The sequence below is a fragment of the Schistocerca cancellata genome, chromosome 3, assembly GCF_023864275.1.
Source record: "Schistocerca cancellata isolate TAMUIC-IGC-003103 chromosome 3, iqSchCanc2.1, whole genome shotgun sequence".
NCBI classification, from domain to species: domain Eukaryota; kingdom Metazoa; phylum Arthropoda; class Insecta; order Orthoptera; family Acrididae; genus Schistocerca; species Schistocerca cancellata.
The window spans coordinates 232,153,562-232,179,851 of record NC_064628.1 but is presented as its reverse complement, the minus strand read 5'-3'; the positions used below and the strand labels follow the sequence as shown (position 1 = coordinate 232,179,851).

General features: G+C 39.2%; 1 protein-coding gene across 5 annotated transcripts in view; it reads left to right on the top strand.

Annotated features, from left to right (window-relative positions):
• The window catches only part of LOC126174866 (uncharacterized), a 382,969-nt gene that overhangs the window by 30,475 nt on the left and 326,204 nt on the right, over positions 1 to 26,290 (top strand). For 3 of the 5 annotated variants that reach the window (XM_049921269.1, XM_049921267.1, XM_049921268.1), the window contains exon 2: positions 1,886 to 2,210. The exons of 1 other annotated variant lie outside the window; for it this stretch is intronic. In XM_049921269.1, the coding sequence (XP_049777226.1) occupies positions 1,905 to 2,210 (306 nt within the window). In that variant the 5' untranslated portion in view covers positions 1,886 to 1,904. Of the gene's footprint in view, positions 1 to 1,885; positions 2,211 to 26,290 lie in introns of those variants that run through there. One more of the 5 variants, XM_049921271.1, reaches the window with a different exon arrangement.

Sequence of the window (26,290 nt, the reverse complement as noted above, 5' to 3'; positions counted from 1 at the left end):
GCCCATAAAGGACCATCTCTTTGCATCTGGCATTGATCATGGCAGAGTTCCACAAAATGATTTTATGAAAACAATGGAATGCACACTTTTCGCATCTGTCACAAAAACTTGAAGCTACCAGTGTCTTTTAGCTTTCCTCCCTCATCATTGTTGTAGAGAAGGGCACAGTCTCTGTACCATTGTGAAATGTCCAATACAGCTGCTGGCACTTTGGTTTGCACATGGAGAATTTTGCTCTGCGTTGGCTTGGAAACAAAATTTTCCTCTGAACGTGGTGCCCCCAAACTGTCATCCTGCAGGACAGCCTTCACATCAGCTAATTCTTTTTTATTTCTTTAAACTGTTAGCTGACGACATTCTGCCATAGCTGAAGGTCCTGATTTATCATATCATTTGCTTTTCGTAACTCATTATTGACTGGGTTATCAATTATCCCTTGGATCTTAGTGTCAGCCATTTATAAAAATTTTTCATTTTTGATCAGCGTCCAAGTAGCAACATTGTTGAACTTTTTTCACTGTTATTCAGACTGATAACAATCATCTTATCTTGCTCAGCAATGACATTATCTACTTTAATTGACAACTCTGTAACTGTCTCCAACAGCTTGGTTGGTGTGTGTTTCACTTCTGCTAGTTTGATACATAGTTGTCATACTGTTTTGGTTATTCTAGCATGTGCTATTTTCAGAGTGGATATCTCATTTGATAGTCCTTTCATTAACACATAATGTTAAGGTAAAAGTTGATTGATTTTGTACACAATTAACATCTTGTTTATTTGATATTTTGTTCTGTTTGTTGTACAACTCTTTATTTTTGTTAGCAAACTATAATGCCATATTATCTGGCTTTTTCGTAGTAGAATCTTGCTTCAATGACATGTCATTCTGCTTTTTCATGATTTCATCTTGCTTTAATGCCATACTATCCTGGTTTTTCATGATTTCTTCTTGTTTTAATGTCATATCATTCTGCTTTTTTGTAATAGGGTCTTGCTTAAATAATATGTTGTTCTGCTTTTTCATAAATTCTCCAGCGGAGTTAAGTACAGTGGAGCTGTCAGATACACAGCGTACTTTACTGTACTTTCACGTGACACATCACCTGGAAAATGTGACATGGTTATGTTTTGTTTAGCAACTTGTTTGTCATGGATTATTGATTGAACACTGTAGACTATTTGTGGACCCTCATAGAAACTGCATGGGCAGAGAATCCCCATAACATGTCCAGTATCTCCTTGATTGTGTGCTGTGGCACTTGTATTTTCTGATTTCAGTGTGCACAGTCCTCAAAGCCAGAGATAATATTTAGTACTCATTTGTGTATAGCAGTGTCATAATTGGTGGTATAAAATGCAAGCACATGTGACTTTCTTGGGGTTGCAATCTTCACTATCATTAGCGCACATAATTTGGGCATAACAGTTCTTTAATTAAATAGTGATTCTTATGGTACCAAATCTTGTGTATACATTTTCTATGTATCCGTAAAACAAGTTTATTAATCATATCAGTTGTTCTGAATTATTCCAGACTATTTTTGTACTAGATGATTCTTAAAACCTTTATGGAAGTTTCACATTTTTTGTGGCTTTTTGTTTTGAAATAAATTCTGCTCTGATGTTCTGAGAATTGTGCACTGCAAGGGAATGCATGTTAACAAAATGAGTACTTTGATTCTGTAAAACATTAATGAAAATGAGCCAGTAAAAGGAGTAAATTTCACTCTTGCTCAGGGCATGGTTTTGTCATTAATTATATTTTCAGCATTGTAAAGGAATGCTGGCACATATTTTATTACAATTTATTTAATACTGGATGTGTAATTAAAAGTAAATTTTGTATTACATTATGCACTGTATGCCCATTCATTTATTTCAGTATCTGCTCCTGATGAACAATGGACACATTTAAAAAGCCAGAAAGGGTTCCACCAAGGAAAACAGTAAAGGGTAGCCAGCAAGATACACACTACTGTGCAAGACTCGAGTCCTCTGTAACATCCGCTTCCCCATCAACATCACTTTGTTCACAACAGTCTAAATGCGATAACTATAGCTACGCTGCAAGTTTTTACAAAAGTGTTATAAATAACAGTACTTTATCCAATGACTCAAGAGTTCTACACGATTCTTCTCAGTTACACAGTTCTGTAAAGAAGTTTGGTGAAACTATGTGGCTTGAGCTTATAAATACTGTCAGTAAGGTAAGTGCTTTCTTTATATAGCTTTATTTTGTGATTTCAAAAAAAATAATTTCTATATTTCTTCATAGTGGGTAGATATTTATGTCACTAGTATTGCCCAGAAGAGAAAACTGTTACTTATTTTGCTATTACACATTCTTTATTTGTGAATTATCTTCAACATTCTACAAGTACTGCTAGGACATTTATGCGTATGATATTGAACAGTGATGTAGTTGTTAGTCCTAGTAAAGTTTGGAGGTATAATTCATACTTCGAGCATAGTGAACTACTTTGCAAGATCTGATTTAGGTATGCAGTTTATAACTAAAAGAGTAACATGAGAGTATTGGTTAAAAACAGTCTTTGTTGCAATTTTAGTTTTCTTATTTTTCAACGCCACGTTTTGCCTTATTTAGGCATCTTTAGGTTATCTTAATTTGGTATTTCTTAGAAGAATCCTTTAGTCAGAGTAGCCAAAGGGCATCGTTGAATATATCAGGCCAACATTGCCTTCGTTAAACTCAGTAAAAACAAAAATATAAAATTTTATGTTTCTAGTTTTTACTGAGTTTAACGAAGGCGATGTTGGCCTGATATATTCGATGATGACCTTTGGCTACACTGACTAAACGATTCTTCTAAGAAATACCCTGAAGATGTCTAAATAAGGCGAAACGTGTCGTTAAAAAATTAAAAAATTAAATTGCAACCAAGACTGTTTTTAACCAATACTGTTAAGCACTGGTTTGCTATATGCCACATGTGGATTGGAAGAATTTCTGAAACAAGTGAAAACATTGGTCCAGACTAGGAGTTTATTCCAGGTACCTGTCTAGTATTGACTGATCTCCAGTTGTACCGTGTAAGTAGGGCCTTAGGATTGATTCAGAATATCAGCTTACTACAAAGACCTACCCTTTCATTTCTAACAAATGCCTGAATTGGAAATGCGCTGTTTACAAAACACACGATTCTGGTTCAGGTCTGCACTCTTCAGTAACTTGAAGCAAATGTTTGTAACAGTATACACTTAGCATCAAATGTTGTCTTCAGACTATCTGCGTAGGTCATTAGCAAGTACTGTAACATTTTACTAGACTTCAAGATAAATTGTCTATGTTGGCCTCTTTGCTTCTGGACCACTGAACCCAGTAAAAGGAAAATATAAGGCTCTTCTTAATCCATGATTTTCATTTGCCTTGTGCATCGTATTACAGATTTATTAAATTGTTAATGGGTGTGGTGTGAAGTCGTGCACCAATTTTTACTTAATTTTAAGGTTGTATCAGTGCTATTATGGACTATAAAAATTACACAGAAGTCACAAGATGTGGGCTGACTGCTTTCTTTAATTGCCCATTTTGATTTGTACATCATCATTAGATTAATCGAGGTTTGGATGAACACATCATACATAGGTGTGGAGTCATCTACTTATCCATAAAACAATTTAGATGACTGGATGCTTGTTTTCACAAGGATGGTCAGTAATCACTTACTTGGCAGTAAACAGGCTGTGAAATGAGCAACAAAGTCTAGTTAAAAATATGAACATTTAAAACCTACAATCTTTTTGTACCTAAGGGATAAAAACATACAGCGGTGCTGGCAAGCACTAAGAGTTCTTCTCCTGTGTAATCATAAAATTTATCATTTTGTTGTGATTTGAAGCAAAATATTTGTAAAATGTAATGAATAATAAAAAACAAAAATACAAAAATGCATAATAGTTCTTCATCCTTGTTACATGCTTCTTCAGATTAAAATTTGAGTTTCTACATTTACATTATTTAACTAGAAAAAACTCATTGCAACAAAGTACCACAAAATACAGATGGGTTTGTTTAGAGTTATCTTAAAATTGTAGGCGACTAGCCTACAACAAATAATTGCATAGCCGTCCGGTATAATGAGTTAACGGAGTACAATTTATTCGTGAAAATCTCACACTGAGAAGAAAACTAAAAACAACAGAGAAGTAACAAAAACTAGGAGATTCTATAGTCTTACGGCAAAGATAAAAAAACAACACATGACTAAAAAAAACTCTCGCGCACTTTTGATCTCACTTTGCACTAGACATGAAAAATATCACTGCCACACAGCCCCCCCCTTAAAGTGCGGAGCCCCAGGGATATCTTGATACTTGAATTTTATTCGACGTCCAGCTCTGGTGTGCGTCGGATGTCTCGGGGGTGGTGACGTTGTTGTTTGTGGTGGTGATTCACCTGTCTCAGACGATGTACTGAGCGGTGTTTGGGTATGCTCTGCGTCCATCAGGTGTTGATGCACAGGCGTGGTGTCAGAGGTCGGAGAGGGTAAAACCCATGCTGGCTTGACACGTTCAATCGATACCTTTGTCGGAACACCATTGTACATTATGTCCACGGTATGCTTATTTCTACTCAGCACCTGAAATGGGCCCGTATATGGTGGTTGTAAAGGCGATTTGACTGAGTCTGTTCGCAACATTACGTGAGAGCAATTGTACAAGTCTTTTTCGTTGTGTGGCGCATGGCTGACAGGAAGCGAACTAATGTCTGACCCGGTATCCACCAAAAACCTTGTACCCGTAAGTACGTCTGATACATACAATCTTTTCGAAGCAGGAGGCATATGTATTGACGACTGTTGTCGCTGACATGAAAACACTGCACTGTTTCTGTACATACCTTGGTTGTCTGAGTAGGCGCATGGTGATGTACATCTTGTAGCATTTCTCCCAAAACGTATGTGGTACCAACACACCTTACGCTCGTCCTCTTGTTGACTTCGTGTTTCACGCCCAGCCCGGTCTCTCTTGCGCTTAAAGATAATTTGTGGTCGTTGTAGCGTGCTTAGTTGCGCTCGCAAATCATCTATTGCAGTTTTTAAATCTCTAATTTCGTTTGAACTTTTTGCTGTTTGTCGCGTTGCGACCGCGGCACAGTTTACTGTTATATCGTCAGTTTGGTCTTGCTGGTGATGGTAGTTACCGTACGTGGCATCTGTCGACGTCATTGCGACTGTTGCAGTAGGCTCGTGCGTCTCGTAGATTCTGTCTGCAGCGAGCAGCAGCTTGTCAACTGATCTTTCGTCGTATATAGCTAGTGTAGTTCTTACTTGTACTGGTAGCTGTTGTTGCCATACGTGGAGTAACAGTCTATCAGAGACTGTCGATCTATCTACCAGGCTGCGTAAATGACGCCAGTATTCTGACGGGGTCCTATCTCCCCGTTTCTCTTGGTACAGTACTTGTTTGACTCTGATGTCGACTGACTTCACACACCGAGAAATTAATTCTTCTTTCAGTCTACAGTATGCTCCTTCAGTAGGCGGGTTCACTATAATGTCAGATACCAAAACCGAGGTCTGATGGTCCAAATTACTTATCACCAAGGTGAACTTCTCGTGATCACTGAATATTCTTTGTTGTAGAAATATATTTTCCATTACCGCGAACCATGTGTGTGGCTGAGAAGGCATGAATGGGGGCGTTCGTAATTGCAACCGTTGAGTTGGTGAAGCGTTGAAACCAACGGGTACTTCCGTTGCTGTTACTTGCTGTGGTTGTGCTGCCATGGTTGTTGAACCAACGTCATTCCTTTGGTCCGGTATATGCTTTAAGTTCATCTCTTTCGAAATATGCAACTGTAAAGTTTCTATCTCATTCTGAAGCCTATGAATTTCTTCCGTTATCGAACCGTATCGTTTGCCGTCGTCGGTCATTGCTTCTGCAGTTAATGTTCGACGTAGCTAACGAAAGATTTAAAGTTCCTTAATCGGAGGTCACCAATTATGTAGGCGACTAGCCTACAACAAATAATTGCATAGCCGTCCGGTATAATGAGTTAACGGAGTACAATTTATTCGTGAAAAACTCACACTGAGAAGAAAACTAAAAACAACAGAGAAGTAACAAAAACTAGGAGATTCTATAGTCTTACGGCAAAGATAAAAAAACAACACATGACTAAAAAAAACTCTCGCGCACTTTTGATCTCACTTTGCACTAGACATGAAAAATATCACTGCCACAAAATAAAGTTCTTATTGAACAATCTAAAAGTTTCAAAATCAGTTGCCAGAGACTGCAGTCGTGTGTGTGAGTTGCGTTTGCGCGCACGTGTGTGTGTGTGTGTGTGTGTGTGTGTGTGTGTGTGTGTGTGTGTGTGTGTGTGCGTGCACGTTGTCTATCTTTGACAAAGGCCTTGTTGGCAGAAAGCTTATTTGTAACAGTCTTTCTGTTGTGCCTATCTGTGACTCAGCATCTCCACTATATGGCGAGCAACAAGTCCTTTTCATAATGTTGTTACATTCCATCCTGGATTTTCCATTGTTTGAAAAAAGTTTCAAAAATTACGTGTTGATAGGGACAGGAAAATTGTGTAAACAATAAAACAAAAACATAATGTGTATTCTGTGATTTTTAGTAACACAATGCAAAACCACTTAACTAACATAAGTTTAAAAGAAACTGGAAAACCTGATGCTTCTCTGCCCCTAATAAAGAAGTAATAAATCATTTACAATAAACAACGAAGGGTGATCCCTTTGACTTAAATTTTTGTGATGACAACAGCAAGGTTATCAAGTTCAGTTAAATTGAATGAGCAAATTGTAAAAATAACTCATGGCAATAAAACAATATCAAATTAACAAATAAGCACAATAATAAGAGACTGTTGTTTGAAATAGTAACACAAATAAGCAGTTTACAAGACAGTTACAAAATAATAATGGTTTTAATTATAATAAATTAATAATTTAGGTGTAATTACGAGACGAGAGTTTATGGCAGCAGAAAAATAAATCATCATTAACTTCGAGGAGCTCTTTATTCAGCTATTGAATTGATCAATAAATGATAGATATTAAAGATTTTATGGTCATCTGTGATGTGAATTAATTGCGATTTGGACCTGCTGATCAGATCCAAATAACCGTGCTTCTTTTCTTCTTAGTTGATGTCGTTTCCTTTGCAGTGTCTTAAGTGCTAGAGGGCGAAAGAGAGATGCAATCCTTGACCAAGAAAATTTCTTCTTTCAATGATCCAACCATTAATGCTCTTTTATATATTGACAGATAGCTCCCCTAAGATATGTTTAAAGCAATCGTATTACAATTGCATGAATTACAGATGTCTTGTCTCATTAGACTGCACAACATAAATACATTTTGACAAAGCAAAATGTCAGATTGGGAAATAATATCAGAATGACAGTTTAAAAACACATTTGTTTCTGCTCACATGTCGTCACTATTGTTATTGTGAGCACCATTCTTTCATGGTCGCAACACATCTCCAAGCTTGACATCTAAGAACTAGTGGCCCACACCAGGTGGATGGCAGTATGTGTTCTGCTACATAACTTCAGGTGTGAAACAGCAGTACAGAGTCATGCTCATCACAACAGCAAGCAGGGTGGAAGTTGCTACTGGGCCTGTTGTTGTGGTGGTCTTCAGTCCTGAGACTGGTTTGATGCAACTCCCCATGCTACTCTATCCTGTGCAAACTTCTTTATCTCCCAGTACCTACTGCAACCTACATCCTTCTGAATCTGCTTGGTGTATTCATCTCTTGGTCTCCGTCTACGATTTTTACCCCCCCCTCCCCCCCCCCCTACGCTGCCCTCCAATGCTAAATTGGTGATCCCTTGATGCCTCAGAACATGTCCTACCAATCGATCCCTTCTTCTAGTCAAGTTGTGCCACAAGCTCCCCTTCTCCCCAGTTCTATTCAATACCTCCTCATTAGTTATGTGATCTACCCATCAAAACTTCAGCAGTCTTCTGTAGCACCACATTTCGAAAGCTTCTATTCTCTTCTTGTCCAAACTATTTATCGTCCATGTTTCACTTCCATACATGGCTACACTCCATACAAATACTTTCAGAAATGACTTCCTGACACTTAAATCTATACTCGATGTTAACAAATTTCTCTTCTTCAGAAACGCTTTCCTTGCTATTGCCAGTCTACATTTTATATCCTCTCTACTTCGACCATCAACAGTTATTTTGCTCCCCAAATAGCAAAACTCCTTTACTACTTTAAGTGTCTAACAAGGGAATGGTCAGACTTGTCATGTCGAAACGTGTGTTGCTTTTTTTTTTTACCACTGTGAGTTAACATTGCAAGAAGTCTGTATACAGAATTTTAGCTGCTGACATGACCTGGAAGTCTGTAAACAATTTTATCAAATAAGACATTATTGTCGCATGGTTTCCGTGCTTATAACTGCCTCTTGTACAACCCTGACCTCTCTCGCTATGTTATACCAACGCCATCTAGGGACAAGCTGGCGTTAGCTACGCGACGCTCTCTTGCCACAGCAGTGAGAGAGCTGATTCCCCCAGTGAAAGCGATCGTATGATAATTAAACATTCGTTGACAAATATGGCTGATATGTTATCTACAACATTCTTTCCAAATAGCTATGAAATAGACACAAATAAATATACGGTTTGGGACACGTCCAAATTTTATTTCTTGTAATTACCGAAAAAATGCGAAATAAAACATAGCTTTTTTGTGCACCAAGAACATACAAGCAAAGACGACATATGACAGCCCTGCGAATCACAGACGTTAGATGTCCGTGGACAAAACTGGGCTGGTGTTAGGAATGAATCAGGCCTAGTATCAGTATATTTCGAGGATTGCCTCGCATATTTAATCAAATTCTGAAACCGTGGGGAGGATGGTTGGTTGGTTGTTTGGGGAAGGAGACCAGACAGTGTGGTCATCGGTCTCATCGAATTAGGAAAGGATTGGGAAGGAAGTCGGCCGTGCCCTTTCAGAGGAACCATCCCGGCATTTGCCTGGAGTGATTTAGGGAAATCACGGAAAACCTAAATCAGGATGGCCGGACTCGGGATTGAACCGTCGTCCTCCCGAATGCGAGTCCAGTGTCTAACCACTGCGCCACCTCGCTCGGTCCGTGGGGAGGAAAATTGATAATGTACTACTGATTGCAGCTTGAGAATATTGTCACGGTGATAGACAGGAAATTGCAGTGATCTGCACACAATAATTTTCTCTGTTAGTTTTCTGTAAAATGCCTTCCACTGACGGAAAAATTCACTGTCTAAAGGTTGAATTACGTTCGTCGTGCCGGGTGGAATCTGAAGTATCTCTACTTCTTTGTCAGGGTGGGCTCGAAATACAGCTTTTAATGAATCAGACCTTTTATGACCTGACCACGAATCTAGAAGGAGAAGAGATTTGTTCCCGCTGAACGGAAGAAAAGCATGACACATGAAAAGTGTAACGTTTTCATTTCCCATTTTTCCAGACACGTGGTCCAAAACGTCCAGTTGGTTCTTGATTTTTCTTGCCACAATTTTATGTGATCTTTTGAAGCGACTAATCCAGCTTTGAGAAGCTGTAAATTCTTTAGCGCCTATCGCGTTGGCAATCTCTAACGTCCAATCACGCAAAGTTGTATCGCTGACACTAAATGACTGTTGTCTGGCGTCGGTAAATAGCTCAAAAAGTCGCGCATTTATCTCCGTCGCAATTTCCAGTCGACTCTTACGTCGTCCAGCGATTTCCTTTTTCCGTCTATACAATTCACGTTCAGAACGGACAAAGCGATACTTATTTTGCACAGTACTGACACGTAGGCGTTTCTTACCTCTTTCGTTCAACCAATACGTCACCGCTTTTTCTTTGTCTGATAAGGTAATTGTAGTTGCTGGTGTTACTTTCGGAGATAATTGATGATGGTACGTGGCACTATCACTCGAAGAGTCTTCATGAGTGCAACTTTCGTCAGTGTCTTCGCCGCCTGTAGATTCACTGTCTGCAATATCGAGTGTTTCAGTTGTTTCTAGCCACATGACTGCGCCATTTACATGCTCGTCTAGAAGTTTAACAACCATGGCGCACAACACATAGACTTCACGCGTGTTTTCTGTTGATTGCTTCATTTGACATGTGGTATATCTCCATGGCAAGCAGCAAAACATTTACAGGGTTCGCCATGATTGAATGTTCACCGTAAAGTGTCTTGCGGAGTATAGATGAACATGTACAGAACATCTTGCACATCTCTAACGAGTTTCAGGACGATATGTTTCGAAATACGTAACAGAAATTAAAAGGACGTGCATGCCACAGAAACGAATATTTGTTTCCCCTTTCCACCAAAACCGTGCAGCGATATTCCTCTTTAGTGAACGCCCGACCGTGCGCACAACGCTCACGACTCGCCATTTCCAGGGGTGGCCAGCCGTCACTGCAAGCGCCAAGCAGGAAACACAGCCATGTTCGTGATTTTTTTTAGGTGACTTCCAGTTCATGTCAGCAGCTACAGTTTTGCATACGGACCTTTTGCACAGTTAAATAACAGTGCTAAAAAAGCAATACATTATTTAAAGGCAAGAAAACATTTTATTAACTTTAGAATTACACCCTGGATATGAAAAAAACCACATTTACTGAATAGAAAACACAGAAGCCAAGAATAAAGATATTGATAGCAGAATCATGGAGCAGCACGTAAATATAGACGCAAGGAATTTTTTCTTTTCTTTTAACACTTCCTTCAAAAGAAAAAATCATGAAATTATTGCTTTGTCTCTTGCATTCCAATTTCTGAACATAGAAAATTAAATTGAACTCGTTCAAGGGGTTTCGTCAAAATATCTGCCAACTGGTTGTGTCCATCAATGTGTTCCAAGAAAATCTCACCGTTCAGATATCTTTCACGAACATAGAAATGTCGGACCTCTATATGTTTAGAACGTCGATGATATTCTGGATTTTTTGCCAACTTCAGTGCACTAGCATTGTCAATTTAAAGAACTGGAGGCTGCCCCGACATTTCCACTAATTCTGATAGCAGACGACGTAACCAAACTAACTCTTTCATTCCTTCACTAGCTGCAATTATTTCTGCCTCGGTTGTGGATGTGGCCACTACTTTCTGCAACTGACTTGTCCATAACACTGCACCATCTGAGTACTTTGCAAGAATTCCAGTTGTTGAGCACCTTGTCCGGTTATCACCTGCGAAATCTGCATCAGCGTAAATCTTTAACTCTTCTTTTTTATTATATACAATTCCAAAATTTAAAGTCCCTTTCAAATACCGGAAATTCGCTTTACTCTATTCCAGTCTTCAGTGGTTGGTTTTTCCATAGCTCGAGCAGCTTTATTGACTGCAAAAGTGATGTCTGGACGAGTTACTGTTGAAAGGTACATGAGACAACCAATTGCTTCACGGTAGGGTACAGATGACGAAACTTCTTCGTTTTGATTATTGTCCTCACGTCCAATAGGAGTTGAGATTGTATTGCATTCTGCCATTCGAAATCTTTGCAGAATTTCTTCTGTGTATTTCTCTTGACTTATCATTATTGCTCCATCTTCATATTGCTTTATTTTTATGCCAAGAAAATTGTCAAGACTGCCAGTTGTTATTTCAAATTCATGTTGTAAAACATCCATAAAAACAGCAATTTCTTTCTTGTTACTGCCGACAATCAGGCCATCATCAACGTAGATTGCCACATAAAGGTTATTTCCATTTTGTCTATGATAAAATAGGCATGGGTCTGCATCACTGTTTGAAAAATCAGCTTTCTTCATGAACTCAACAAAACGTTTGTTCCAGCAACGTGGTGCTTGCTTCAACGCATAAAGACTTTTTTTTAAGAAACATACTCAGCCTGTACCATCTTCGAAACCTTCTGGTTGTTCCATATATACTTCATCTTCAAGTATTCCATTCAAAAAAGCTGCCTTTACATCAAGAAGCAGTTACAGCCAACAGAGTTCGTATGGTGTCATAACGTGCCACAGAGCTAAAGGCATCGTCATAATCAATTCCTGCTTTCTGAATACAGCCTTTTGCAACCAGTCTGGCTTTAAAGCGAGTACCTCCATTGACTGTGACCTTTCGCCGTAGAACCCAGCGGTTTTGCAATACTTTGGCGTTCTTCGGACGGTCAACCAGCACCCAGGTATTGTTTTTCTTTAGTGATTGAAGTTCTTCACTAATAGCTTGCATCCATTCTTCCTTCTCGTTTGACTGCAATATTTCTGAAAAGCAGTTTGGATCTTTGTATTCAAGTGCATCAACTTTTGTTGCCATACAAAATTCACCACTTACCATCCAGGTTGGTTTTCTTCATTGTCTTTTATTCTTCTGTTTCTCTTCATTAGAAGATTCCGCAGCTTCTGCTTTTAGAAATTCTGTTAATTCTTTATTTTCATCAGATTCACTTGACTCTTGACTTTCTCTAGAATCGAGAGTGCCAATTTTTTCTTGAGTTTGGCTTCCTCCAGAAGTGTACAGCCTATCATTGGTCATCTTTAGATGAATTTGGATCATTAAATTCTTCCTGAGGGACTTCAAATTCAACATGATCACTATATTCAACATGATCACTATGTAAATCACAAACAATTTCTGGCTTAAATTTCACATCTTGACTCAACACTACTTTTCTTTTAGATGGAATCCAAACTCTAAACTCATCTTTATCATTAACATATCCAAAAAGTCGTCCAAAAACTGCCTTATCATCAAACTTGGAACAGACTTGTTTGTTAATGTGAACATAGCAGCCTGTGCCAAAAATTCTGAGATGATCAAGTCGTCCTACTGGTTGATTAAACCATAGTTCATAAGGGGTTTTATTTTCGACTGAAGATTTTCCAGTACGATTTATTAGGTAGGCTGCTGTGTTACATGCCTCTGCCCACAACCCTGTAAGTAATTTACTCGGATTTATCATTGACCGGGCAACTTCAACAATGGTCCTATTTTCCCGTTCAGCCATACCATTTTGTTCAGGAGTGTAAGGAGGAGGAATCAGTAGCTCTATTCCCCTGTCTGCAAGCAGTTCACTGACATTCTTATTGTTAAGTTCTTTGCCACCATCACATCTAAATTGTTTGACAACATGTCCATTAGTTCGTGCTTCATTTAAAAACTGCTTAAGCACAGTACACACTTCACTTTTGTGTCTTAAAAAGAAAATTCAACGAAATTTACTAAAATCGTCTTTGAAACATACATAATAATGCTTACCTCCAAAAGATTTCGTGCTCATTGATCCATTGACATCCACGTGGATTAATTCACCACTACTGGTAGCGCGTATTGTTCGTGTTTTGAATGACAGCCTATGCATCTTTACAACCGCACAGCCGTCACAATATTCACTCTTGGCATCTTCCACATTAATGTTCATTCCTTTTAAAACATTCTTCACATGTTGTTTATTTTGATGACCAAACCTTTCATGGTACACTTGCAATGTTTCGGATGAAGTCATCAAGTTCACACGATTCATTTTTGCATTTCTAACAACACGCATGTTCAACACATAAAGTCCATTTTTCACATAACCTGTCATAGCAATATTGCCACCGACTTGTTTTCGAACACAGACATTATTATAACTAAAATTAGTACTGTAGCCTCTGCAGGCAATGGCTCTCACAGAGAACAGATTAGCACTTGCATCCGGGACGTACAAAACATTGTCCATTCTAGCATTGTACCATTTATTGTTTCATCGAATTTGGATGTAAACTGTTCCTTGACCGTACACACACATTTTGACATTTTGTTTTCACAATGAAATTACTTGAGGAACATCAAATTCACTATACGAAACAAAATACTGTTTGTTGGGAGTGATATGATTTGTAGCGCCACTGTCGCAATACCATTTATTTGGGTCGCTGTGATTACTGGTACACACACCCATAGCGTATGAAGTAAATGCAGCGTGTTCACTTTCTCGCTTCTTCTCTTTTCTTTTATTGCTGTCGCGAGTGTTCTGTGGACACTCTGCTGCCCAGTGACCTAATTGTTTGCATATATTATATGGAAACTTCTGTTTTAATTGTGACTTCGTCATCTTTACTTGCTGATTACTTGTTTGCAGTTTTCTTATTTTAGAAATGACAAAAGCTGCACTTCCATTAATGTCTTGTTCACGCAGTTCAATAGTACAGAGTTTTTCAATCAATAGATTCCAGCTTTGCTTTTCTGTCGGTATCGTATCCCAGAGATCCTTAAAATTATCATAGTCTTTTCCCAGTGTAGACAAAATTCGACCATTTAAGATTCTTTCAGATAGCGTATTTTCTTCATGGTTTGCTAATTCATCGTTCAGGTCCACAAATAACTTTTGCAGTTTGGCCACATGTGTACTAATATCTTCCGTTTCATCACGTTCAACACGGAAAAATGTTTCAATCAACATATTCAAACGCTGAGTACTGCTATGTTCAAACGGGCGCGTAGTTTGTCCCAGATTTCTTTAGCATTCTTGCATGTTAAGACGAGTTCTGCAACAGGTTTACTTAGCGCATTTGCTATAAGACTTGCTGCCTTTGCGTCGTCCTTGTGCCATTCCACATATGCTTCTTTTTGTGCACTTGTCGCACCTTGCGGCAACTCTACACGTTCACGTGTACCGTTAATAATATCTTCTAGTCCATATGAACGCAGCACCATAGAAATATGCCATTTCCATTTGGCCCGGTCGTCAGGTCCTTCAAGCTTATCAATGCTGACCTTATAATCGCCGCTAGCAGTCATGTTTCTTTACAGACATAGTCTCATTCCAAATGTTGTTTGCCTTTACATGTGTACTGGGCCCATAACCTGATGAAAAATATTATTTAAAGGCAAGAAAACATTTTATTAACTTTAGAATTACACCCTGGATACGAAAAAGAACCACGTTTACTGAAAAGAAAACACAGAAGTTACACACAAGCCAAGAATAAAGATATTGACAGCAGAATCATGGAGCAGCACATAAATATAGACGTCAAGGAATTTTTTCTTTTCTTTTAACAGTCTTCACGTGTGTTTTCTGTTGATTGCTTCATTTGGCATGTGGTATATCTCCATGGCAAGCAGCAAAACATTTACAGGGTTCGCCATGATTGAATGTTCACCGTAAAGTGTCTTGCGGAGTATAGATGAACATGTACAGAACATCTTGCACATCTCTAATGAGTTTCAGGACGGTATGTTTCGAAATACGTAACAGAAATTAAAAGGACGTGCATGCCACAGAAACGAATATTTGTTTCCCCTTTCCACCAAAACTGTGCAGCGATATTCCTCTTTAGTGAACGCCCGACCGTGCGCACAGCGCTCACGACTCGCCATTTCCAGGGGTGGCCAGCCGTCACTGCAAGCGCCAAGCAGGAAACACAGCCATGTTCGTGATTTTTTTAGGTGACTTCCAGTTCATTTCAGCAGCTACAGTTTTGCATACGGACCTTTTGCACAGTTAAATAACAGTGCTAAAAAAAGCAATACATGTTTCGGCATGACAAGTCTGACCATCCCCTTGTAAGTCCATGAGACTGGGCCTGTTATGTTAAATAAAATATTGGGCTAGTGAAGCCATAATACAGATGGCAGCTCTATCTAGTGACTTGTTGCTGCTCCTGTGAGAGCAGTTCGTTGTTGTTAGTATCTGAAAAAGTGGTAAGACAGGATGTGTATTGAGAGGGAAGCTAATTTCTGGAATGGATAACAGCAATGGTTCGATAGTGACATTTGAAATTTCTTTCATTTGTGCTGAGAACAGAAATTCATGTCCCAGGGTATTGCAACAGGATGCTCTGAATAGAAGTCTGCTGCTATTCAGTTTTGTTTGGTACTTGTGGTGAGCGAATTTCCAATTAGAACACCCAAGTGAAACCAGAATGGCATATGGGATGGTATGTATCTAGCTGATTCTTATGCTGTCAAACCAAGGTTTGGTTAATTCAACTATCAATCTGGGACCAATCGAATTTGTTGTCTAAGAGACAAACTGTCTTCAGTATGTTCCAAGAAGAAATGGAATCTGCAGAAGGTGGTGAATTGCGCCACTCGTGTAAGTAAAGACATTACACTGTATCACCAATGTCTAGTTGGAGGCCAGGTTTGTGGAGCAGTGTTGGAATGTGCTGCTTCGGTGATGGTTTTTCAATGGGTGTTTTGGTCCCCGGAGAATAGGATCTTATTTCTGCAGATCTGTCCTAACAACACTTTAGCCTTATCCATGATACTGGCTTACATTCTGTGCTTGTGTGATAGTGCGGGTTTTCAAATTTCGTAAACTTTAGTGTAACTTCGCAATACCAGACAACCTAGAAAATTATCTAGTGACAATGTCTTTATGTAGTAAAGTAACGCAAACATGCGACAAAACCATTCAGTTGTAGAGGCAATTAATGAAATATAGAAGAATAAATAAGAGTGAAACGAGGATGAAGATGCCATACTCGTTAATTTTGGAATAACAGCATGTAATACGCAACTGTAAAATTAATGACACATTAATAGCACATGGGCCTACTAATCAGATGGAACTGAGGTACATTCACGGAGAACAGTGATGCGCTGTGGAGAAAAATAGTCAGCTGTGTGGCTGGCATTGTTTGATGAAGGCCATAAGTCCCCAAGGGACATGATACTGCCCTTGGCAAGCAGCCTAGTGGAGCAGGAGGTCTGTCCAGCTAGTGATAATATGAGAATACCATGTTTAAAAACCTGCAAGGCACAGAGGCAACTTTAGAACAATGACTCATATGTAACATTTTAGCAAAATATTCTAACTAATGAAGGCCTGATGAGGTGAAAACACAGAGCAGAATCTGCAGTTGATTGAAATAGATAGTGTCGTCTCCCACTTAAGATAAAATTTGTTCTTAATCCCTAGACTGTAAATTGTACGGGATAACAGAATCTAAATTATATCAACAGAAATGGCATCTGTTCTAAACAGTTCTGAGTTTTGCTGGATCCACTACAGGAGATGGTATATTGCTACCTTTATACTTGGTCGGCGATCAAACTGAGCAATAATCTTCTGGTCTGTAATTCGACATTGATAGGCAATGTGAAATATAGTATCTGTAATGGTTCAGTGCTGGGGCCTGTAAATTTCTGAGTTCTTCTTGTTTTCATGGCAGTTTGTCATAACTTCCCATGATCTCCTACTTGGTATAGCAGCATCCTATCAGTTTTTCAACTATGGAGCTGTCTCCATGTTTGGCTGCAGTGTCCTGCTGTATTCTCTTCCAAATAAATGTTAATCTTTTAGCCAGGTGCTTCACTTTGCTGGAATTCATTTCAGGCAGCAGCTTCTAAGTCTTGAAAGATGAACACATTTTGTGATGAAAAACGATCTCAAAGGGAATGAACCCAGTTGTGTCGTGTACTCTGGTGTTGGATGACAAAATTACATATGGTAATAGACAATCCCAGTCTGAGGGCAAGCTAATCATTTTATAAGACAGCATTTTAGGTACTGTTTTACGAATATGCTCAACCCTGCCATTACTCTTAGGATGAAATGTTGTAGCTCTGAACTACTTTATTTTAAACAGTCAAGATAACTGTATGATAAGATTGGACATAACTTTTGTCCCTTGCCCTCTGATAATGGCCTCTCAGATTGTTGTACAAAATAAGTGACCAGTGCTGTCACCACTGTTTCAGCAGCCATGTCTTCAGTGGGTTGCACAATAAGATAATGAGAGAAATGGTCAGTGATAGATTAAACATATGTTATTTTTGACTTTTGTTATTTTTGAATGTTATGGCAAATGGTCCCACAATATAGTGTGCTAAGACTTTGAAAGGCCCAGCTACCTCAGTTATAGTTTCAAGAGGTATATTTGGTGTTTGTTCTTGCACTCTCTTAGCGCAATGGAGACAGTTTTGAACATAATATCCTACATCATCTTTTTCTTTTTTGTTTTGACCACCAGTAATGGCCTGCCGTATGTGCTTGCGTGGCACTTTTCTCGTTATGATGTGCCTGTATACTCTCAAGACTTTGTTGCACTATGCGCTTGCCAATAGTCTCTGGATTCTTTTGCCTTCTTTAATTCCTCAATAAGCACATCATTTACTTGCAGGATCATAATTTTTGTACTCGAGGCACCTGCATTGATTTAACATTCCAGGCTTATGTCTGGTTATGAGGTCATATTCACAGCGTTTTAAGGCCAATCAAACAAGTCTGCTGCTGGGATCCTGTAAACTCAAAAGCCACTGTAAAGCAACATGATCTACAATTACTGTGAACTGCAGTGTATATAGGTAACACTGACAGAAGTTTATTTTGTGTGGTGGTATAATTTTGCTCAGCTTGATTCGGCTGACGTGATGCATAACCAATTGGTTTTTCTTCACCATCTTGTATTTGATTCATATTGCAATCAACTGAGACATTGTCGGCATCACACAACAAGATACAAGGTAGAGCAAAATACCGATAACCCAAGACAGGTGAACTTTTTAAGAATTTATTTCAGTTTTAACATGGCCCTTTTGCTGTCTGCTGGCCAGACAGGAGCAACTCCCTTCTTTAGTAATTTTGTGAGCAATTTTGTGGTGGCTGTGTAATTCTCCACGAAACGGTGATAGTAATTTATTAACCTGAGAAATCAGTTGCAATTCTTTAATGTTCCCCAGTGCTGGAAAATTGTTCACTGCATTCCTTAATTGTGGGTCTGGTCTTAACCATCTGCCAAAATTATGTGGCCTGTATAGTTCAAAACTGCAGTTTTCAAATCTCAAATTTAGATTAGCATCACTAAAATGGGTTAGTACGTATCTTAGTTACTTTGCATGTTCTTTCATTGAATTTGAAGAGGCAATTATGTCATCCAGGTATACTAGTCACATGGTTGGCTGTAAACCTCCTAAAAGTAAATCAGCAAAATGTTGAAATGTAGTTGGCAGTGGGGTTTGGGAGGCCAAAGGCCCAGAGGGCACAACAAAAGCTGTCTTTTTTCCGATCTTTAATAGCTACATGAATCTGATAGTAACTGGGGCGTGGCGAAGAATTTGCATTTGCCAAGGTGATTGAAATATCAGCAATTGCAAAAAATGCTGTAAGCTTTTCCTCTGTAACTGATTTTGTTGGGAACTATCACTATATGTGACAACTAGGAACTGAAAGAAGATTGAATTACTCCTGCTTTTAGTAAATCTGAGGTATTTTCGTCTGCTACAGGCAGTGACAGGGTATGCAATATGTTTTCTAGGCTATACTCAAGTATTATACATAGGAATCTTGTGGTACATTAAGAAGGTTGACAGAAGCTGTTTCTTTTCTTCAAATGAAGTTGCAAAGTCAACTAGAAAGGGGTACAGTTGATCTTGATCTGCTTTGCACAGATGTTGAAGTTTCTTTTCGATTCCTATTTTTATAGGTGACATAACTGAGGTGGAATTTATGTACACTGTTCTTCCAGGCTTTTCATTTTTCTTCATGTGCTGTTGTCTCATAAATATTTACTTCGTGCTCTTTTGTGGGTATGGTACCCTGGGGAATTTTAACTATCTGCTTCCAAAATTATCTGTGAGTGTAGATAATTTTCTCCACTGGCAAAAAATGTACCCTCTGTTGTCACACTTGTTAGAGATAAACTGCGCTTCACATGCTTCTGTTTACCATCTAAAACTACATTTCTTGTTAATGAAACCACTAATAAAATATCTCCTGTTAAAAAATCTTTCTTCATCTCTCCGCAAATGATTTCCCCAGTGCCCCCTGATAATTTCTTGGCTTAGTGTGTCTTCAATTCTATGTTGGTCCATCGTTTAGTGAGTATTTGGAACGTGGCCATTCGTTGTGGACTCCCTCGCATCATTATAATGGAAACATTGTCACAATGGTGGATATTTCCCTTCAATTTATACTTCTTATGTTCAGAAGTTAACTATGATTTGAAAATGGTGCAGCAAGTCATTGTCTAAAATGCCATCAAAATTATGGTCATGCTTCCAAGCTACTTAGAATTTGAACTGGTGCTCCACCCACCTATTTCCAGTTCCACATTTTGTGACTCTGTAGGATAAATTACCTTTTTTCACGATCCACTTGGTCCAGAACACTGATTTTAGGTCTCGACAGTGAGTAAATTTAACAGACCAAGCATTTATTTGTATGCCTGTATCAGTGAGAAAGATAGAAGTTCTGCTGTTCATTTTACCTTGCAAACTTACGTTTGCCACCCAATTGATTCCGATCTCTCTTATCAGATAGGCTTTGCGGAAGGGGAGCAAGGAGCAGTGGCAGAACTGCGCCCATCCACATTTCCCGTATTCACATCCCTTCGAGCCCCTTGATGACCTATATGGTTAGCCGATTGGTGCTGTAGAGATGGACAATTTTCTCTCTCATGTCTGATTTTTTTCTTTTTTTTCTAAAATAAGCACATGCTGGTGCCAAACACTAAGGAACCTTGTAACTTTTGGTCACTTGCAGTGAGTGCAGCACACTTCGGCAATGAATGCACGTTTAGTGGACTTTATCCTGGTGGAAGATTGGATGAATTACTGCACGTCCTCTGTGAGTCATATAGCCTGCCTTAGTGTACTTGATGAATCAAACTTCACCTCATCACATACCTGGATGCGTCAATCTTGCAAATGAGTGAATCTACACAGCAAGCTGAGTGGTATCTCATTCCTTTCATTACTTTCCATTAGTACATATGTATGACAAGACACAACTCTTATTCGGTCAGCAAATCACTCGAAATCCTCTCCTGAATTTTGATATTTAATGGAAAGATTGTCCCTATAGTAGCTGGTGGTATTTATCTCCATATCTATCCTCTAGGCCTTCTGCAAGGACTCCAAATGCCTTAGTATTTCTCAGCCCTTCCATGGAATCTACATAAGCATGAGCAGCTCCTTGCAACATCATGCTGGTGTCTCCTATAGACATTAGTCACTCGATGAGGACAGTTTCCCTGTATCCATTAAATTTTGTATGAATGTGTTGACATTTTCGCCTGGATTAGAACCACCTATGGGAAACACAGAAATGGGGAAGTTAGGCTAGTTTTAGGCACAGTGCTGTTTTGCAGCATCGCATGTACTAATGCCTCATTAAGGTGCCTTTGCAGATCATCATTCTTCACATGGAGCTGTTCCATCCATGCTTGCAGTATTTTGGATCCATCTCCAATTGTCTCTGTGACGTGGTTGAGGGAATACCTTTAAACTAGACACACACAAAAAAAATTGACAGCAGATCTTGGTGACATCAATGGCAGCATTGTCCACTGGCATTTTACCCCTACAAGTGAAGCTTGCCAATTAAATATCTTGTAATTGGATAGATAAAAAAATCCAGTCACCTAGTGGCGGCAGGAGAAAGGTTTTACTTGTGCAAGCTTTTGAAGCCAGTGGCCCCTCCTTCCTTCAGAAAGATTGAAAGGGTAGGGAGAGGGGTGAAGGGAAGGAAACTGGAGATGTCTAGGGAAAGGGGTAGAGTTCAGAAAAGTCACCCAGAACCCAGCGTCAGGTGAGACTTAACAGATGGGATGAGAAGAAAGACTCCTGGTGTCGCTTGGTGAGTAGATTTTTTAGATACACAATTACATGATATTGTCAGAAATAGGTTATTTTCATTGTTATAATTAAATACATGGATTGACAATCAACTGGGCGGAAACACAGCAGTGATGCCAGGTGTCATGGTGGCATTGGGACATCATACTAGTGATGTGGCCTTGTGCGAGGAGGCAGACGAGGTTGGATGGCCTTGCTTAATGACAGAGGTGGCAGTGTGGCATAGGGTGTGGGTTGAATGTAGTGGGCAGCCTGGACTGACTGTGATAAGCACTTGTCTGTTGCACCACAGCACATTGCCGGACTGTCCTGCACAACGGTTTCTCACATCTGTTCAGGGCTTAGTAATTTGTATGGAACACCTCAAAGCTGAAAGTGGGTCAAATTTGGCATCTCACTTCAGATGCCAGTTTGTACACCTACTTGGGGGTGTAGTCAGGATTGGAAAGTGATGTGGGTTTTTAATTAATATACGTACACATGTTGGGGAAAGGAAACCATATCAGTTTATTTGCTTATAGGACTAATATTGTGAGAATTGTCAAGGGGACAACAGAAGGTAGCTTCAGTAACCCCAGAACAACCTTGGAGCAGAAGAGAAAATGCCAAGGTAAAGAAACTGAGCCATTTAGCGTGTGCTCTGGGCGGCAGTTTGGAACATAAGAGAGAGATGTTCTTCAGCTCCAATAGTGCTCAGTGTCTCAAGTCAAGTGATCCTGTGGCATGATTTGTGGTAGGTAGATCTTGATGGTGGTGATTTGGCCTGTTGTGAACCGGTCCATTATTGTCTCAGTGGCAAGGTGACAGACTGAATGGCAGCCCATTTGTAAAATTAAATAATAATAATTTCTTGCTTATGAAGACTGGAGGGGCACTTTGCAAACAAACTACTATTTAATAACAGTTTTAGCTACGGATGTGACAATTTCTTAGCCTTTTACACAACTGTTGTATAAAAATGAGTGTTTGTGAGATCCTTAATATGATGCATTATTTAAACTATATAGTTTCATATTACAAAAGTATACATATGAAAAACACCAAATATGACACTTTGGTTTTGTGAACATGTAAGTTAACATGGCATCTGGTATCTTTTAACATAACATAGATCCCAGCCTACTTAGGCGATACATGTTATTCATCCATAAAAATGTGTATGATCCATTCCTCACGATCAAATAAAGATGTTCATGTAAAAACATTATTTAGGTAGTTAGTATGTAAAGAACTCCCCACTGTGCGTACTTCGTGGTGTAATATGTGTAGCGTGTTGGCTATAGTGCATCTTCACCTGCTATGAAGGGGTTACTTACGCATAGGGGTCGCGTCTTGGCAGTGTTTTGGAAGGCAGAGAGAAAGAGCACTGCCTGCGATATCAACACCCAGAAAAAGCTGAAGAAAAATGTCACTCTCTTCTGTGGTATTATGAGATTCACTTCGAAAATGTTGGTCTAGTTAGTGACATCTGTTTACCCAATGTATATGCATGTCACATAAGAGCAACAAAATACAGAAGAGTTGTTTAAAATGCAGTTACGTCATTTCATGGCTTGGAGACTTAGAGAGCTGTCTTACAGCCCTCGACCCCCTGAAAATGGAAACAAAGTGACATTGTGAGAGATGGTGGCAGTGCATAGCAGGCAGGTCCTTAACATCAAGAAACTACAAGAAGGAAACTATAAGAGTATACTCAAGGTAAATGTTTATGAGTAGCATCAGGGTGACAGATCATTCAAATGTAACAAGTCTACTCGGCTCAGGACAGCCATCAGAATCCCTCTCTTTTTCACCGTTAAATTTCACTATCAACAGATCATGCTGTGACCACAAGCTTAATAGTAAAAATAATATGGAATAACTATTAAAATAAATATGAGGGTTACCCAGAAAGTGGTGCATCACATTTTTATTCTTCAATAATTATTTATTGAACACACTGAGAAATACGCAAAGAAAGAATGTTGTTTCTTCTACACAATCTATTCTTCTACATAATTTCTGCCCTGTTCTATGGCCTTCCTCCAGCGAGACACGAGAGTGTGTGTAGCCTGTCAGTGCAACTCCTTGTTTTGGTCTCGAAGCAATTTCTTCACTGTAAGAATCACATCTTTGTCATCCTCAGAGTGTCATCTACAAATGCAATCCTTTAATGAGCCAAGCAAGTGGAAGTTGGGGGTGAGCTAGGTCAGGGCTGTAGGATGGATGAGGTAATACTGTCCAACCCTGTTTAATGATGTTTCTGAAGTCTTCAAACTTGTGTGAGGCCGAGTGTTATCATATAGAATCAATCGATCGCCTGGGTTGTTGTGGTGTCAAAGTCATTGGAAGCTCTTCTTGAGTTTGGTTAATGTGTTCACATATGCTTCAGAAATATTGGTATACTGCCTCTTGGCATCACATCAAAGAGTGAGAAGATTTAGTTCTATCATAAGACTGTGTAGAACCCATTGTGCACAAACTTTTGAGTAATTTGCATCCACACTTCTTTTCCTGATTGATAGCTTCAGGGCCAAGTGCCAAGTTGTTATGCATTGGTCCTTGTGAATGAGCACATCAGCAAGCTGCGCCTGGTCAAGTGTGATAGCCACGGATGGCCTCCCCGAATGACGCAAATCTTGGAGCTCTGCCGAACCGACTTCTCATAACGGCCTCACCCTCTTTGCCCAGTGACTAACTGAACTTCTGTTGATTGCAGATGCTCTGTAAACTAGATGCAAATGATTGTGAACATTCCCAATAGTTTTGTTCTTTGCTGTGAGAAGTTCAATGATGACGCGCTGCTTGTAACTTACATCATTTACAGACACTATTTCAAAACATTGCTACAGCTACACTACCTGTCAGAATAAATGGAAAGTTTCTGTGCACACTTTGGAAATGTGGTTTGAGTGGGTGTTTTGACAGTTGCTGACAGGTGTCCAAGGAGCACGCACGTCCGTAAAATCTTTACAAGACTTGTTAAAAGTGCTGCTGTGTCTTGTAACATGAAGGTTATTTGATTGAAGCAGGCCTGAAGATGACGTAATGTACTGTCGAAACTGGTAGCCTAAAATTAAAAATAAAATCTAAATAATGGCAGTTGGTATTGTTTTGTTGGATATTGACCAGCCATAGTCCCACACTTCTGCCAGAAGATGGAGTTACATTTTCTACAGACATTAGTCGAGTCCATGCCATGTCGTGTTGCGGCACTTCTGCGTTCTCGCAGGGCTCTACACGATATTAGGCAGGTGTACCAGTTTCTTTGGATTTTCAGTGTAATTCTAATGCACACTGCACATGCGACAACATCACCTGAAAAATTGGTGCTGAAAGTTGATCATGAATTATGCTATGAATTGTTGTTGCACCTGCATGGTTACACAATTCCTACTGGTTTTCCAGAATCACATTGCAGTTTTGAAACCTCCAAATAAAGTCCTATACCATGGCTAGGTGTAAACTAGCGTAGCATGCTCAGCTGCCTGTGGTCCCTTGTGACAATTGTTTTCATATGAGGATTCAAATTTTAATTTTTCACTAGTCCAAGTTGTTTGAGAAATTTATTTACCTGCCTTGTTATTATTCCTTAATAACTGCCTTATTAACCCTTCTATTACTACTAATTTCAATAAGGAAAAAAACAGATGGAAAATCCTGTAGATGCATTTGAGAATTGAACACAGGTTCTCTGCTCTCCAGCCAGATGCCTTGGTTGCTGCATCAGCAGTAATTTCGTTGAATAGCATTTACCTTACATGTACATGAGTGGCAGTTGTAATAGTTTCTTTCATAAATTCCTAGGAAAACGTTTGCTGTTGGACCCCCACCTATGATGATAAAAAGTGCTCAATTTTCAATTGTATATTGAACTGTGGTCAGTTTTGAGTCGAATGCGCATCATAAACTGTAGAGATGGTGTTCTCAAAACTGGTGTTCATTTTATGTTGTATACAAGCAGGTTGCCAAATATGAGCCGAATTGGTTGGCTGCATCTGAAGCCTTCTCCTTGTCCATGTTAAAATTTATGGTTTAGGCTACCGTTTTCAAATTGTTGCGAAGTACTGATCAGTTGATGGTAAAAAGTTTCAAAGAAACCATTGAAGCTATAACAGTGCTTTAATTTGAAAAACTTTAAATGGTGTATGGTTTCTTTAGTTAATTGCATTTAATGGGTTTCATATAAATGATTTCCTTTTTCTTTTGTGATGTCAAATATACCATATTTACTCGAATCTAAGCCGCACCTGAAAAATGAGACTCGAAATCAAGGGAAAAAAAAAATTCCCGAATCTAAGCCGCACCTGAAATTTGAGACTCGAAATTCAGGGAGAGAGAAAAGTTTTAGGCCACACCTCCAAATCGAAACAAAGTTGGTCCATTGTAATATGAGACACAATTTAGGTCGAATGAATGACAATACAGCTACAGTAGTTTGGTTCGAATCGTAAGCTTAGCAGTTAAGCTTTACCACGTAGCCATTGCTATGCATCAGGCGCTCCGTCCGTATTTATACGGGTATCCTTCCTTTTTCACGTGCTTCGTCTGGTTTGAATCGATTGCCTATTTTGCTTTGATCTGATAAGTGCCGTTTTCTTTGTTATAGGTGTGTGCGTCACTCTTAAGCTGAAAATGCATTACTGCACTGTGTCATGCATTGTTTGTCGCATTCTGATAGTGCGTGTTTACGGCCTGTCGCGGCTCGCGGCATGGCTTGCTTTTGTGCGCGCTACCGCCGCGTACAATTAAAACAAAAAAGAGAGGAATCGTCTCATTAGCGAA